Source organism: Mirounga angustirostris, unplaced genomic scaffold, assembly GCF_029215605.1.
Source record: "Mirounga angustirostris isolate CCGP_5_RB_7025 unplaced genomic scaffold, mMirAng1.0.hap1 SCAF_9, whole genome shotgun sequence".
NCBI classification, from domain to species: Eukaryota; Metazoa; Chordata; class Mammalia; order Carnivora; family Phocidae; genus Mirounga; species Mirounga angustirostris.
Genome location: NW_026991717.1, coordinates 135,011,239 through 135,028,344, shown reverse-complemented (window position 1 = coordinate 135,028,344; position 17,106 = coordinate 135,011,239). Strand labels below are relative to the sequence as shown.

General features: G+C 51.0%; 1 protein-coding gene across 3 annotated transcripts in view; it reads left to right on the top strand.

The window, feature by feature from the left end:
• CLMN (calmin) overlaps nucleotides 1–17,106 on the top strand; it is a 115,740-nt gene that overhangs the window by 75,428 nt on the left and 23,206 nt on the right. For all 3 annotated transcript variants that reach the window (XM_045901470.3, XM_045901472.3, XM_045901471.3), the window contains exons 3-8: nucleotides 2,711–2,806; nucleotides 5,384–5,467; nucleotides 10,632–10,724; nucleotides 13,041–13,231; nucleotides 15,093–15,286; nucleotides 16,995–17,077. In XM_045901470.3, the coding sequence (XP_045757426.1) occupies nucleotides 2,711–2,806; nucleotides 5,384–5,467; nucleotides 10,632–10,724; nucleotides 13,041–13,231; nucleotides 15,093–15,286; nucleotides 16,995–17,077 (741 nt within the window). The remainder of the gene's footprint in view (nucleotides 1–2,710; nucleotides 2,807–5,383; nucleotides 5,468–10,631; nucleotides 10,725–13,040; nucleotides 13,232–15,092; nucleotides 15,287–16,994; nucleotides 17,078–17,106) is intronic.

Sequence of the window (17,106 nt, the reverse complement as noted above, 5' to 3'; positions counted from 1 at the left end):
CCGTGGAACATTTGGGGCCCCAGCCGTGTTTTCGCTGGAGCAGGTTCAATGTCTCCCGCTGCCGCCCCGCCACGTGGACTCTGGCCAAGGCCCCATTTGCTGCTCCTGAGGCTCTTCCAGACACTGTCGGTGGAAATTACTCTCCAGGTTCAATGCCCAAGCAAGGCTTGGCCACGGCCGGGGCTGGTACCTGGGAATTTTGTTAGTCCGTCTATCAGGGGGTGTTTTGTTCGGGCGTCACGTTTTTCTGCCTCGAGTTAGCAGGAATAACATCTCCGTGAGAGGCTTGGTAACCTGATGCCGTCATGTTCTGAGTGGAATGTGCCCAGGGAGCTGTGGGGGTTTGCAAAGAAAATAATTTGCCTTTTGGTTCAAAGGCAGTGTTGCCCTAGAAGCAGATCCCTTTTCTGTGCACCTGTGGGAGGACTTGGCCTGTATTTGGACTAACAGGGGGTCAGGGGTCTCGTATAAGGGGTAAGGAAATGCCACCTTCCTTCATAAAAAAAGAACACACGGACCCTCCAAAGCTTTCACGGGAAGGAGGCCTTCCCGGAGGGAAAGGGTGCCCTGACCACAGCTCCTCCGTGTTTCCGAGACTCTCCTCAGACCCCTGAGTCTCTGGCTGGTTTACATCTGCCACCCCCTCCCTCTCCCAATCCTGTCTCCTATGTGAACACCCCATTCATTGTACCCAGGAGCAGAGCCCACCTGTTCCAATGTAGCCAAAAGCCCCACTACCAAAAGGTAAACTGAGAATTCATGCTGGGGTGAGGGCGTATTACAAGTGCACATGTCTGGAGCCCATTCCCTAAGATTCTGCACAGTAAGTTCTAATCATCCGGCATCGAAGGAGCTATTACCAAGCTGGTTTGGTCAACAGCGACCTTTCTTCCCGGCAAAGTGTTACTTCAAACCCGAAAGGCCAGTAAGAGCTGAGCCTCTCTGATCAAAGGGGGCTGTGGGGGATCAGACTCCTTCTCAGCACCCCTGGGTCCCCATAGGACACCCTGAAGCTGCTCTGCTCCAGTCTAGGGTTCCAGGAAACACAGTCTGGAGATCCGTGTGCTGGAGCATCTGACTGACAGGTTCCAGGCAGCCCCGGGAGCTCCAGGCCACACGTCCAGCCAGACTCCTGGTGGACACAGGTCACCTAGACAGTCGATCTCTCTACATCCAGGCCCAGAGAAGAAACCCCGGGCAGCCTCCAGCTTTTCCCACCCAGGCCTCCTTCACGCTGCAGATCATGGGAGCCGAGTTGCCTCTTCCCCCAGGGAGAGGCAGGTGCTGAGGTGCACTGGAGTTGACCCAGGAAACCCAGAAAGAGAAGCCAGTAAGGGGAGGAGAGAGAGTGATTCAGGGCTGTTCCCTGTGCAGAGGTAGGGGCGAAGGACATCTTTTTACCCCTTACAGCCGTGGGACATACACCCCCTGGCTGAAATGCCTTTCTACAGAGAGTACCCGAAGACTCTGCAGGAAAGAAGTCACTTCCTGGGCTGGTTTACTGATGCACTGATCTGGGAAGGCAGGTGCAATTCCAGGCGCTTTCCCTGAACGATCTCATCTCATTTTAGCCCCAGTGCTCTGAGACCTTGCAGTCCAGGACACTCGGGCCCAGGGAGGTTAAGGAAAATGCCCAAGGCCCAGTGCCTGTTGAGGGTAGGGCCTGGATTTGAACTCGGGTAGGTCTAACTCCCTTGATTCTTAGTGGAACAGGCAAAAGGTGCATCTTGAGATAACACTGGTTATCCAGAAATCTGGCTTTTGTGGAGGGACTGGCATTCAGAATGCTGATTAACTTTTTTATACAATTTTAATTAGCTTGATTTGTAATAATGAGCATGGATTACTTTTGTAGATAAACATATACGATAGAACATCTATGGATAAATCAGCCTCCCAACCTTTGAGTCCCTAACGGGCCTATAAACTTGGTGGGGGGAGAGGCTTCTCCCCCTCGGCCAGCAGTCTGTCCATCCAGCCCCTCCTTGCCACAACTGAGCCACACATTGGCCACCTTCCTGGCTCCCTCTGCCAAGGGTCCCTCCAGAGTTGGACCGAATAGTGATGAAGTGTCAGCTGGCATGTCGGGTCGGTCACATACGGAGATGGAGCAGTGTGGGAGGCGGGGAATCCCTGCTGACAATCAGCACTGAGGCCCAGAGGGTCACTGACCCAGGGTCATGCCATTGTGGCGTGGGTCTGGACAGTGCCTGTGGGCTGCCAGTGTGTCCTGATGAAGAAACAGGACTGATGGTACGAAAGAGCTGATCTGACCAAACACTGGGTGTGTCGCCTAGCCTCTTTGAGCCTCAGTTTCCCCAAATCTAAAGGAAAGGGCTTATACTAGGTAATTTCCTGGGAGTCCTGCTGGAATCATTTTATTCTATGGAGGGCTGTAATTGAGACATGCCTTTTCTTTCTCCCCTTAGGGAGAAGTGTGGATGTAATGTAATGGGGGGGGGGTCTCAGATCTCAGGGTCCCAGGGATCTCCAGGACCCTGGAGTGTGATTGGCCCTTTGGTGCCGAGTCTCCTCCACGGCTCATCAGCACACTTTCTGCCTGGGCGTTTCCCACCGCCCCTGTCAGGGGCTGCCTGTAGACAGATCTGGATGTATGCAAGTCTCCTCCTGGGGGAGACCTGCAGCTCGGGCACAGTTTGATGGACTACACAGGCCACTAATCAGCTTCTTTCTTCCCCTTCTTCCACAGTGCAACCCACCTCTAGAAGTTAAAGATTTATTCATTGATATACAAGATGGCAAAATCCTAATGGCTTTGTTAGAAGTCCTGTCTGGGCGAAATCTGGTACGTACGTCACAGAAGGGTCAGGGAGACATAAGATGCAAAGGAAACCACTGCTGGTTTCTGTTCAGTACACACCTACACGTATGTACCCATATCGGGCCACGCGTGATCTTGTGACGAGAAACTTAGAAGGGTGACATTCCTTTCTCGGGGACCAAGAGTGATATAATCATGTATAACTAAGCAGTATCCTTTTTTTTTTTTTTTAAAGTAAATATACTTTAGTAAGTAAATAAATAAATGCTCAGTGTTTTCCGGGAGTCTGTTAAAGATTGAAACTAGATCATTAAGCTTTAGCTCTCTAGCCGTTATATTAACTAGAACAATAGCCAAGAATCAGGAAGACTGAGGAGAAAGGCAGCTTGCCAACCAGATTCCATTATCCACCTGAGGCTAAAACTACAACTGCTGGCTTCTAGACCCTTCTCATAAGTCTAGTCATTCCCCCTTATCTGCGGAGCATATGTGCCAAGACCCCCAGCGGAGCCTGAAACTGCGGACAGTACTGAGCCATGTCTATGCTATGTTTTTTTCTATACACACGTCCCCGTGATGAAGTTTAATTTAGAAATTAGGTGCAGTAAGAGAATTAACAAGGATGACTAATAATAAAATAGAACAATTATATATCACCGTATACGGTCATAAAAATTTTGTGAATGTGAAAAAATTAAATTAAAAATAAATAAATTATGTGAATGTGGACTCTCCCTCTCTCAAAATGCCTTACTGTCCTGTCCTCACCCCTCTTCTTGTGATGATGTGACATGATATCAAGCCCACGTGGTGAGAGGAAGTGAGGGGAGTGACGGTGGCACGTGATGGAGCAGGAGGCCACTATGACCCTCTGACCACATGTCAGAAGGAGGGTCGTCTGCTTCTGGACCACAGTTGACTGCGGTCGCAGAAAGTGAAACCACGTATAAGGGGCGACCACACTGAGCTGCACCAGCTGAGCTGGAGGCTCCTTCCACTTTGGATCTCCCCCTACGTCTCCATGTTGTGTATGTCTGCTGTGCGCAGGTTGGTCGTCTCTCTCCCCTTCCCAGAGCGGGGCTTCTCAACCCCAACACTGTTGACATTTTGGATCCATAGTTCTTTGTCGTGGAGGCTGTCCTGGGCATTGCAGGGTATGTAACAGCAGCCTTGGTCTCTACCCACTGGATGCTAGTGGCACTCCCACATGTGACAGCCAAAAATGTCACTCGACGTTGCCAGATGTCCACTGAGGGGGCACAGTGACCTGGTCAAAATGCCTGTGGTGTTGATGTTGAGAAGCCACACTCTAGAGTCTAGTGTTTGATGTGGCCTCCGTGCCCCATTGCGGCTCAGGCGAAAGTGCTGCCATGGGTCACAACTGCCAGCCCATAGCTTGGCCATTGTGGACCTCTCGAGATCTATTTTTAATTGTAGGTTTAAAGTCAAGAGCCTATCCTGCTTTCAGATCTAATGTAGCTGGAATCTCGTCATGCCCCTTAACTGTTCCCATCTTCACGTCCCAAAAGCAAAATGGGAGATTCCTGTTCACTGCTCCAGGGGGGCTGTGCAGAGTCTCATAACGAACTCTCACAAATGGTGGACCCACTGTGGTAAAAACAGTGTTTGGTTCCTTAGCTGACAGTATTTGGTTCCCTGGGGCTGATAATGAGCCAGCAGCACAGTCCCCATAGGCTTCCTGAAAAAGTGTATCCTGCTTCCTTGTTCTGTGGTCCCAGCGACACAAGCTCCCACCTGGTGGTCAGGCCACTGGTTGATAGATACCATGTCCTTGGTGGGCCTCTGTTGGGGGTCTTTGATTCTGGAGCCCAGCCAAGAACAGGCCTCTGCCTGCCCACTAGCCTGGCTGGCAGTTCTCAGCTGGTAGAGCTGACACGCACTGGTTTGCCGTGTAATGTAGACCCCCCCATTCCGTGAGCTTCAGATCAGGAGGAGCTTCCTTGCGATATTCAACTACCATTGTCAGAGTTGTAGCTTCTGCAAGCATATCTCTCTCTCGCTGTCTCCATCTCTCTCTGTGTCTGTCTCTTGTCTCTCTCTCTCTCTCATCTTTCTGTTTCTGTCTCTCTCTGTGTCTCCATCTCTCTCTCTGTCTCAGTCTCTCTCTCCCTGCCTGTCTGTCTGTCTGCTTTTCTCTCCGACCTGGGACAACCGTCCACAAGGCTCCTGGCAGAAAACAGAAACATCTGCTCTTGGCAGGAGGGACTTGCCGGATGATTTAGCAGCTGTGGGGACGCCCCAGCTGCTGCTCCCTGCCTGTCAAAACCATCAGCGTGGCGAGGAGAACGCGTCCCTGGAGGTCTCGGGAGGGGGAGGAATATCAAAGCCAGGAGCCGGGTCAGAGAGAACAATTTGACAAATCTGTCCCCTGTTTAACCTGCCTGGGTCCCCCCCATTCACCAACTCGAGTGAGTTAAGTCCCAAGGACCATAAATAAGGAGTGGGTTTCAGCTGCGAGCCCCTAACTTTCTCTTGGGATTAATGAGAAAGAGGTAAAGACAAAGGCCCGCCCCACAGCACCCCTGTGCCTGGAGCGCCTCTGTTGGATTCACTTCTTGTTTGCTCTGTTCTGTGTTACAGTTGCACGAATACAAATCCTCATCCCATCGTATTTTCCGGTTGAACAACATAGCGAAAGCACTTAAGTTTTTGGAAGATAGCAACGTAAGTATTTGAAATACATCTTGTTAACACAAGCTTTTCTTGTGACGAGAAGGACGAGTGCCGGTCACAGGCGAAGCGTGAAAAGGGGACCCTGCTAAAGTGGCAAAATTTCAGTTTAAACGTAATGGGACTCCCTCTGGTCATCCTTCAGCTGGAGAGATGGTCCCTGCCTCCCTGCCCGCCGCGCCCTGTCCATCCGATGCCATCTCCGCCGGACACCCGGCCGTGGGAAGGGCAGAGCAGCAGGCTGGCTCTCCGGCCCTTAGCATTTCACATTTCCTTCTTTATCCCTTTGAAGCGTGGTGCCCCGAACGTGCCACAGTGGGACACTTTCTCTTAGCAAGGAACTCTCTAGATTGAAGTTAGCTTTTTCTGTGTTTTGAGCTCTGCTTCATGTCCTTTGAAAGTGGGGAGGGACAGTCCTGGAGGGATGAAATTTCCAGAGCTCCTCTTCCATTAAAGCTTCATCAGTTAACCTGAATAGAAAGCCCACGGCTTGCCCAATGTGTCTGCACGTGCAATAAAACTTCAAGCGTGGGGTTCTTAATGGTAAGCAACGGAAGCTGACCTTGGCAGGGAAAGGAATTTGTTGAAGGGATGCCGAGTAGCACACAGAATGCCTCGCTAGACTGAGGAGTCAGGCAGTCCAGGGATGCGAGGCGCCAGGACCATTGCAGAGCCTGCCTCCCCACAATGTAGGGACCCGTGTGCACATGACCCACTGCCTGTGAGTGAGAGGACATTCCTGTCCCCACCACAGCCCCTGGAATGAACTCTTAGTGTCCCACATTCAGGTTCGAAGGCCTGGGCCGCCGTACCTGGATCCCGCCCACATCCCTGCTGCCATGGGGGAGGGAAAGCATTTTCGGCTTTTGAAGAAGGAGGTGGGCTCCACCTCCCATACTGTGGGGAAAGCTCCAGATACAGGAGTGATTTCAGATGGTGGCAGCTAAAAAGCACAGTATACTTTACACCAGCATCATTAACAGCAGCCAAACGGTGGGGGCAACTCGGGGCACCTGGGGGGCTCAGTTGGTTAAGCGGCCGACTCTTGATTTCAGCTCAGGGTCTTGGGATCGAGCCCCGAGTCAGGCTCCACGCTCAGTGTGGAGGCTGCTTGGAATTCTTTCCCCCTGCCCCTTCCACCCCCCTGTTCTCTTTCTCTCGCTCTTTCTCTAATAAATAAATAAAATATTAAAAAAAAAAAAAAAAGGCAGAGACAACCCAAGTGTCTATGAGCAGATGAGTGGATGAACAAAATGGGGCCTGTCCACACCATGGAATATTATTCACCCATGACAAAGAATGAAGTACAGCATGGTTGAATCTTGAAACCATTATGCCATGTGAAGGAAGTCAGACACAAAGGACATTACTCTTTGATTCCATCCCTATGAAAAGTCCAACACTGGGAAATCTTTCAAGACAGAAAATAGAGGCGCCTGGGTGGCTCAGTCAGTTAAGCGTCTGCCTTCGGCTCAGGTCATGATCCCGGGGTCCTGGGATCGAGCCCCGCATGGCATCTGGCTGCCTGCTCATCGAGGAGCCTGCCTCTCCCCCTGTGTCTCCCTTTGTCTGCCGCTTCCCCTGCTTGTGCTCGCTCTCTCTCTGTCAAATAAATAAAATCTTTTAAAAAATTAAAAAGACAGAAAATAGATTCATGGCTGCTTAAGGTTGTAGCAAGGGGGGGTGATAGTTAAAGGGTACGGGGTCTCTTTTTGAGGTGACAAAAATGTTCTGAAATTGTGGTGACAGGCGTGTATATCCATCAATACGCCAAAAACCATTGACTGATATACCTTAAATGGGTGAATGGAATAGAATGTGAGTTATATCTCAATAAAGCTGTTTTTTTTTAAAGACTTACTTATTTTAGAGAGAGAAAGAGTGCACACGAGTTCTGGGGAAGGGCAGAGGGAGAGAGAGAGAGAAACGCAAGCAGACTCCTCACTGAGCACAGAGCCTGACGTGGGGGCTCGATCTCACGACCCTGAGATCATGACCTGAGCCGAAATCAAGAGTCAGACGCTCAACCGACTGAGCCTCCCAGGTGCCCCGAGCTGTTTATTTATTTATTTATTTATTTTTATTTTTTTATTTTTTTAAAGATTTTATTTATTTATTTGACAGAGAGAGACACAGCGAGAGAGGGAACACAAGCAGGGGGAGTGGGAGAGGAAGAAGCAGGCTTCCCGCCGAGCAGGGAGCCCGATGCGGGGCTCGATCCCAGGACCCTGGGATCACGACCTGAGCCGAAGGCAGACGCTTAACGACTGAGCCACCCAGGCACCCAAGATTTTACTTATTTATTTGACAGAGACACAGCAAGAGAGGGAACACAAGCAGGGGGAGTGGGAGAGGGAGAAGCAGGCTTCCCCTGGAGCAGGGAGCCGGATGTGGGACTCGATCCCAGGACCTTGGGGCCATGACCTGAGCCGAAGGCAGACGCTTAACGACTGAGCCACCCAGGCGCCCCCAAGCTGTTTTCATAAAAAGCACATCACATTCTCATGAAAACGGCTGGCCTGTCTGTGGCGTTGGCCTCACCTTGGTGTCCGTGTTCGTGGGGTGGCTCAGAGCATGGGTCCTGGGGCACACCTGCCGGGCTTCCAACCCGGGAAAATTCGGCAGACTCTCCGAGCCTCGGTTCCCACATCTGTAAAATGAAAGTGGTGAAAGCCCAGAACCTTGCTGAGGATGGAGTGTGCCCGGCCCGGTGGAGGCCAGCCAAGTGCTGGCCCTGGGCGAGGGCACCCTGCCCCCCCTGCACCTCAGCTCCTGGAAGGCAGCGCTGGGCATGGCTCTTCTGAGCAGTGTCTCCCCCATTCCCAAAGGGGCGTGGTTTTTGTCATAACTGAGAGCCTTGGAGTGACTGCCTGGGAGAGTCATTGCTCTTCCTTCCTGCTGGTCGACCCCTAAGCACGTTCCTGCCCTGTCAGTTGCCCACGTTGATGGGCCTGGAATATAGGCAACGGAGATGGTGGGTCTGCCCCAGCGGCCCTTCAGGGCTCATTGAGCAAGTGTCTTCTGTAGGCCTGGGTTTGTGCTCAGCGATGGGACACACAGCTGCATGAGAAGCACATCTGCGCCTTCAGGGAGCTTAGAGTCCGGCGGAAGAGGCCTCATGTGGCCGGCAAGCCGCGCGTCGCACCAGGGGCATCCTGGGGAGCCATGATCCCTTAGTGGCCTGCAGGGGGCAGCCGGGGTGGCCGGCCGCGCAGGTAGGCCCAGGCAAGCCCACAGCTAAGGCAGGAAGGCTTGACCTCTGTCACCCTCGGAGGCTGGTCCACCAGCCTACTCGGTGTCTCCCAACAAGGCTGCTCTGGCATTTTCTGGCTTGGGAGGGTTTCCCATAAAGCTCAGCTCAGAGGGCTGTGCTTGGCTTCCTCGAGGTGGGAGTGAAGGCCGAGACAGGCCCGGAGACCGCTTTGATCCCCTGCACAGGGGTGAGTGCAGGGAGCCGCCGCATGGAGGGGGCTGTCAGAGCAGAGGGGTCAGGAGATAGCAGGCCGTGTGTGGCCAGCGACTCATCCCGTGGGACGGGGCTGCCCCTGACGAGCATGCAGGGAATACTGGACCTGAATTTCATCAGCTGTTTTACTCACCACAGTGACCTCTTCCTTCCTGGCTCCAGCCTGCCCGTGATGAGCTCGTGCTGCTTAAGTTATATACTCTCTGTGAGACAGACCTGAGCCAGAGACCTCGGGGGTCTCTCCCCCTTTAGGAAAGCCCGGCCCTACCGCCTGCGCCTGCGGTTGTCAGAAACCCCTGACCTGCTGATAGGATCTGAGACCCAGGTGAACAGTTGTAAAAGGCCCCGGGGAAAGGGGAGAAAGGAGTATTTGTGTGAGAACGCTCTCCTCGTGCTTGCTTTCCAGCGTCCCCTGGCGGAATTTTGCAGGAGACCTTGATTGACTTTATTTCTCCTCTCTGCCCCCAAAGAATGGTTTTTACTTTTGTAGAGGAGTTGGGAAGAAAGAAGAAGCAAATGTGTCAGAGGCCGGTGTGGCCTGCAAACCCTTGTGGTTATCTCCCACCCTTTACAGAAGAAGTGTGCAGACGCCTGATGTGTGCACTCAGATTCTGTTCGCAGGTTAAAGTGATGTCCTCAAACCTGAGTGTGCGTCAGAATCGCCTGGAGCGCTGGTTCAAGTGCAGGTGGCTGGGCCCTGTTCTCGGACTTCCTGATTCAGGAGGACGAGGAGAGAATTTGCATTCTAACCAAATTGCAGGTGACGCTGTTGTCCCTGGCCCAGGGAACACACTTTGAAAACCTGCCTTAGGGATTCACCAAAAGCATCACCCTGCGGTCAGAACATAGTGAAATAAATAGGTTAGTTCCCCTAAGGGTTTCTATAATTGCGTTTTAACCAGGATATTTGGTCATGATGCAGACACTCAGGGTATAAGCCTTATTCCAACACACTCTTTCTTTCTTTCTTTTTTTTCCAGAGAGAGGGAAGAGAGAGAGAGAGGCAGGGAGGGGATGAGGGGGCTGAGGGAGAGAGAATCTTGAGCAGACTCCACACCCAGTGAGGAGCCTGACACGGGGCTTGATCTCACGACCCTGAGATGATGACCTGAGCAGAAATGAAGAGTTGTAGCTCAACCGACTGAGCCACCCAGGCGTCCCCGAAACATGCTATTTCTACTTAGCAGTGGATAACTATCTTATCCATTGGTGGTCCAAGATTGCTGATGTTGGTGCCCTGTGTTTGTCCAAAACCGTGTTGAGCCTGGAGGTTTGGTGGTGGTGGTGTAGCATATAAACAGACCAGCCGGCACTTACCACCTCTCCTCGAAAAGAATGACCAAGACCTTTCCTGGCTGCGTGTCCCAGGCGCGTTACATTTGGCCTCGGTGAGATTTCCTCACCTGACACATGGGGATAATAGAAGTACCTACATCGTGGGGTTGTTGTGAGGTCAAACTGAGTTACTCCTTACAAGTTGCTTAGAATAGCGTCTACCCCTGTAAGTACTATGGACACGTTTATTAAACTCATTTGCGTATGTTTTTGCACGTGGGGGTCCCTGAGGTGGCCTTGGGCAGCACTGAATGATACAGATGAGAAAGAGCGACAGGCCCACGAGGGCATCCGAAAATAACAGGTTGCAACCTTCTTGAACGCCCCGTGTTAAGCTCATAAATTGCTTCTTTCCAGGTAAAACTGGTTAGCATCGACGCAGCAGAAATAGCAGATGGCAACCCCTCTTTGGTTCTTGGGCTGATATGGAACATAATCCTCTTCTTCCAGGTAAAGTGATTTCTGTGACGCACAGTAACGATCTCCTTGAGCCTGCTTAGGGCCCTCAGAACAGAGGGAGGGCCACGTCGGGGGAGACTGTGAGATCTTGTTTCTGACAGATTGTGACTTTCCTGTGTCTCGAAAAAGAACCAGAGGCCAAAAAAAAAAAAAAAGAAAAAAGAAAAAGAACCAGAGGCCATCTGGTTGCTGATGATGTGGGTCCCTGTGATTTTAATAGGGACGTGAGCTCCGTTCTCCAGAAGGGTAGAGCCCTCCCCTTGGGACGTTGAGAGTTACATATTCAGAAAATCATTTTATTGTAAAGTGTTATGAGAACTGGGGAAATACTGCTAACCAAAAATTGAGTTTGGAGTTACTTCCCAAACATGACTGGCGCATAGCAGACCGTTAAGGAGCCGGTCTGAAAGATGGCTATGGGAAGGGGCATGCGTGAGAGGTGAGACTCTGCTCTCCACCCTTGGCGACTTCAGCCTGTATTTGGAAACGCGGATTTTATAGGGAAGGACAGGATCCATGGTTGGAGTCTGAAGGCGGCATTTAAAACAAGCTCAAGTTCGCAAAATAAGTCAATCAGAGAAATACATGTATCATATGACCTCACTGATATGAGGAATTCTTAATCTCAGGAAACAAACTGAGAGTTGCTGGAGGCGGGCGGTGGGAGGGATGGGGTGGCTGGGTGATAGACCCTGGGGAGGGTGTGTACTATGGTGAGCGCTGTGAATTGTACAAGACTGTTAAATCACAGACCTGTACCTCTGAAACAAATAATACAATATATGTTAAGAAAAAAAAAAAAGAAGATAGCAGGAGGGGAAGAATGAAGGGGGGGAATCGGAGGGGGAGACGAACCATGAGAGACGATGGACTCTGAAAAACAAATTGAGGGTTCTAGAGGGGAGGGGGGTGGGGGGATGGGTTAGCCTGGTGATGGGTATTGGGGAAGGCACGTTCTGCATGGAGCACTGGGTGTTATGCACAAACAATGAATCATGGAACACTACATCAAAAACTAATGATGTAATTTATGGTGATTAACATAACAATAAAAAATTAAAAAAAAAACAAGCTCAAGTTCTTGCCCCTGAATAGGAGGGAGTAAGCTGATGTTTTGTCCTCTAAAATCCGCTCTTCTGAAATAGGAAGTCGTGGCTCGTAATTGAATTGCCCTGCCAAGAGTAACAGTGACCTGCCCAGAGGTGATTTGCCGGGGCTCTTGTCTCAGTGCTTGTGTTGCTGAGAGGAATGTGCACAAACAAGGTTTACGGACCCAGTTCTGTGTGAGCCTTGAACTTAAAGAAACAAACACTGTCTCTCTGAGCCTCAGTTTCCACATCTGTGAAATGGGAACAGTGGTCAGCTATGTGGGAAAGCCCTTTGTCAACTGTACAGTGTTACATACAGGCTTCAGTTACTAATGTCTCTTACTAAGCTCTCCGATCAATGCTGGAAACATCCTGAAAATGTGTCCAAAGTCAAGGCCTTAAATCTACCCCCGATCTTCATTCATTCATTCAGTAAATGTCTATCGAGTTTCTCCTATGTGCCAGGCTCTGCACACACAAAGTCCTGCCCTCATGACACTCTGGGACCTCAGACAAGGCAGTCCCATGTTATAGAGCCGTGTGGTGTAGGTTCTGATCAAGGTATGAGCAGAGTGTTGTTAGAATGCTGAGCAGGAGCAACTGTCTCAGAGTGGGAAGGGAGTGAGGAAAACTTTCTGGAGGAAGTGATGCCAGAGCTGGGTTTTGAAGGATGAGTAGGAGTACGTTAGACTTTGCTGTGCATACAGATGGCCTGGAGAAGGTGTTGAAATGCAGATTCTGATTCTGTAGGTCTGGGGAAGAGCCTGGGGTTCTGTATTTCTTGCAAGAGTTGCATGATAGGGGCCCTATTTAGAGTAGCCAGGAATTTGGTGATGGAGGAAAGGAACATCTAGGCAGCAGGACCGGGATGAACATAGGCATGGGGCTCGAAACAGTATCATGCATCCTAGGGCTGATAGGCCATGAGGGGAAAGGGGTAAGTGGAAGCAGGTCAGGAAGACCTTGCAGGCATGCATGGCCAAAGTACCAAGAGAGAGACTCCAGGAAGAGATGAGCTTCCCTGGGAAGTGTCTGCATGCACCGCAAGCCACATAAAGCAGTCTGGCCATCATGGGTACTTTAGGAAGTGGCTTCTCCTTATGTAGAGAACCAATTGTGCATGAGCTGGTCCCTCCAGCCAGGCTCCTTGTGGCCTGGGGTCCGAGAAGGGTTTGCCCTGAGACTCTCTCCGGGGCCTGAAATGCCGTTTTCCCTCCAGATCAAGGAGCTCACGGGCAATCTCAGCAGAAAGTCTCCATCTTCCAGCCTGTCACCTGGCTCGGGGGGCACGGACTCAGACTCCTCCTTCCCGCCAACGCCCACCACAGAGAGGAGCCTGGCGGTATCCGTGAAAGATCAGAGGAAGGCTATCCGGACCCTGCTGGCATGGGTGCAGAGGAAGACAAGGAAGTAAGCCATCGCGCCCTGTCCCTACCCCCCACGACATGCTGTTGTCAGGCGGGGGGCTTCCCTGGGTGGGGTGGGGCAGAAGAAGGGGGCACCAGCATGTATTAAGTTATGCGCCTGTCGCTCCCTAGAGGCTCTGAGAGCAGACAGCGCTGTACATTTTCAGTCTCTGCACACGCAGAGCTGTGTTTGCAGAATGTTTGGTTTGTAGAAAAGCGATAGGAAGATTGGAATACAAATCAAAGGGGCTTGGATCCTCCTAACAGGTACATATTCATTGGCAAGCTTCAGGGGATCTTTCAGAGTCTGTACCCACTTAAACACTAGGAACAATAAAGGCTGTATCGTGCTCAGTTAGGTCGAGCCTTTCCAAAGCGGAGATAGGTGACTCAGAGCAAAGGTCCCGGGCTGCTGGGTGAGTCCATGCCGGCAGGCCAGGGCTCTCTGCAATTTTGTGTCAGGTCTTTTACTGGCAGCCAGATGACAGCCCCTGGGACCTGTGGGCCGTGGGCCATGGGCCGGGATGGCTGGAAAGTTAGGCCACGTGGGATGAGAGCCACACCACCGCGGGGCCACCCAGCTCTGCGGCGCACAGACGGGGGGCCTTCCCGGCACATCACAGGATGGTAACTTATTCTTGGCTGCCTTCCGGGACAGTCAGGATTAAGTGAAGCAAGCTCGTGAAAGCGCCTTGCACGGTCCCAGCCCTTAATAAGCACTTACTCATCGGGTCCCTTCTCCCTGCTCTATGGAAATGAAAGATAAAAGAAGAGGGGAGAGAGTTGGCTCTTTGGGTTTGGACCAAAGGGTCGAGCATGATAGAGTTGATGAACGTAAACACCCCTCAGATGTGGTTTAAAAATAAATCAACCGAAAGAGAGCTCAGTGCCAGGAGGTAGGGCAACTGTCAAGCAGAAGACATGTCCGGAGGATGGTGGACCGATTCAGTATCTCCCTCATGGCGGCGGCTGCAGGTCTGTACTTGACCGAGTGGCGTGGTACCCTACACCACCCCCACGGGAATGCCAGTGGAGAAATCCGGACAAGGTCTGCGGCTCAGTAGTCACCCACCAATGTCAGGGTCCTGCTTTTGGCGAAACGCTCAGCTGACAGAGGAGGCGTGAGGGAAGCTGGACAAAGGTATCGGAGGTCTCCGCACCTGCTTTTCCAGCTTCTGAGGAATCTCAAGTGATTTCTAAATAAAACAGTCTTTTCAGGGAGGTCAGCGACCACAGTTGGAAGATGGGTGACGTCTCTGGGGAAGGATCCTAAAGGAAATTAGTGCCTGGCAGGATTGTGTATCTTTGTCCCTCACTTGTAAATTGTTAAGGTTATTGATATGAATAATGACATTGGCGGCCACTTAGTTGGTGGCTTGTGTGTGCACGTGGGCAAAACCTAACACTTCCCCCCAATAGCCACCAAGAGGTCGTAGTGAGACAGTCCTCGTTGTACTACTGAGGAGCTTGAGGGCCAGAGAAGATATGGGGCTTGCCTCAGTGGGGCCGCAGCCCTGGGAACGCCTAAGGGCCGGCCAGGATGTGACCTTGGGTTTTGACCCTCACTGCGACGTGCACGGTGTGGAGAGTCGCTCCTTTGTGTGTCTGGGAATCTGGGAGCATAAGCTCCTATCTGCCTTTGGGCGCAAATTACACCTTTCTGTTCTATGATTCTAGATTATTCTGACATTATTCTGTTTCTTTGGAAATGGAGATCTGGGTGGTTTGGCGCCGCTCTCCCGGAACCCAGGGCCTTGCGAGTCGGCAGCTCAGGGCCAGCGAGCCTGCCTCGTATGGGCTCCTCCCTGGGGAGGGGCGTGCGCTTCCTGACCCGCGGCGTGGCCGCCGTGGCCACTTTGCTGCAGGTATGGTGTGGCGGTGCAGGACTTTGCGGGCAGCTGGAGAAGTGGGATGGCCTTCCTGGCCGTGATCAAGGCCATCGACCCCAGCCTGGTTGACATGAAGCAGGCCCTGGAAGACTCCATGCGGGAGAACCTCGAGAAGGCTTTCAGCATCGCGCACGAGGCCCTTCACATCCCCAGGCTCCTGGAGCCAGAAGGTAGCGCTCATTCTCTCTCTTTCTCTTGCTTGCTTGTTAATAATTTTGGTGACATGGGGGACATGCTGTGCATGTAGAAAAATTTGGAAAATACAGAAAAATCTAATGGAGACATGTTTATATTTCCTATATCCCTACCCCTTAGTATTTGTCTATGCATCTCATGACAGTTTTTTTACGTCATTGAGATCATTGGTGCACCAGTGATCTGTGCATCTCATGACAATTTTTTTTACATAATTGAGATCATTGGTGCACCTATATAGTTGACCCTTGAGCAACGCAGGGGTTAGGGGTGCTGACCGCCCACTGCACTTGGAAATCCACGTATAACTTCTGCCCCCCCCCTAGAAACTTAACTACCAGAAGCCTACTTTTGACTAGAAGCCTTACCGGTAACATGAAGTTAATTAACACATTCTGTGTGTATGTTATATGTATTATACACTGTGTTCTTACAGTAAAGTAAGAGAAACAAAAACATTAATAAGAAAAACATAAGGAAGAGAAAATACACTTATAGGACTATACCGTATTTTTTGGGGAAAAAAAAAAAATCATGTGAGTGGACCTGCCCAGTTCAAACCCGCATCGCTCAAGGGTCAGCTGTGGTTTTGTATTTTACTTTTTTTAATTAAGTTTTTTATTTTATTTTATTTTGTTAAAGATTTTAGTTATTTGACAGAGAGAGACACAGTGAGAGAGAGAACACAAGCAGGGGGAGTGGGAGAGGGAGAAGCAGGCTTCCCGCCGAGCAGGGAGCCCGATGCGGGGCTCGATCCCAGGACCCTGGGATCATGACCTGAGCCTGGGATCATGACCTGAGCCGAAGGCAGACGCTTAACGACTGAGCCACCCAGGAGCCCCAATTAAGTTTTTTATTTTAATTCCAGTATGGTTACTATACAGTGTCATATTAGTTTCAGGTGTACGATCTAGTGATTGGCAATCCTGTACACTGTTCAGTGCCCATCGTGATACCTGTGCTCTTCTTCCCCATCTCCTGTCTGTCTTTTGCTTTTTTGACTTAGCATTGTAATTACGACAGCAGCACTGAGCCTGTTGCTCTCATGTCTTTGTTACATATTTTTAATGGCTGCACAATGGCCCATCTCATGGGCATACCAAAATTCACTTAGGTCTCCTACCCCTGGTGGACACCGAGGTTGTTTTGGAAACAGTCACGTTTATATACAACATGCAGTGGCCATCTTACTGGAAAGCTCAGTGTGCATCCCACATGATGTCCTCTGGGACCAGAGGCCATCCGTGGAATACCAGAGTGGGAAAGTGCACACGTTTTTAAGGTGCTTGGCTATCTGTACGATTGCTTTCCATGTGGCTTGGGCTGATATGGGACTCCCTCCAGCAGTGAAGAAGGGTCCTGATCAGCAGACTAGCTGATGGGGCCGGCAGTGAGCTGGCTGCTCCTGGGGGGATGGGGGGGGTGGAAGGGTATTAAGCAGGGAATAATGAACAGCCTTGGGAATGAGGAATTCTGGATTCTGCATCCCAGCTCCACTCTTCATCAGCCAGATGTGAGACTGTAGTCAAGTGATTCATCCCCTCTGGGTCTAAATTTCCTCAAATACAAAACAAAGAGAAAAAACATCAAAGGTCTGTGGGACTCTTCACCATCAAGCAGCCCTTGACCTGTTTAAAAATCGCGTGTTCCTCATCCTTCTAACTCCTGTGTCTCTCTTGACAGACATCATGGTTGACACGCCAGATGAGCAGTCTATCGTGACTTACGTGGCACAGTTTCTGGAACATTTCCCGGAGTTGGAAGCCGTATGTTTGTTTCCCTTACCTTTAATGCA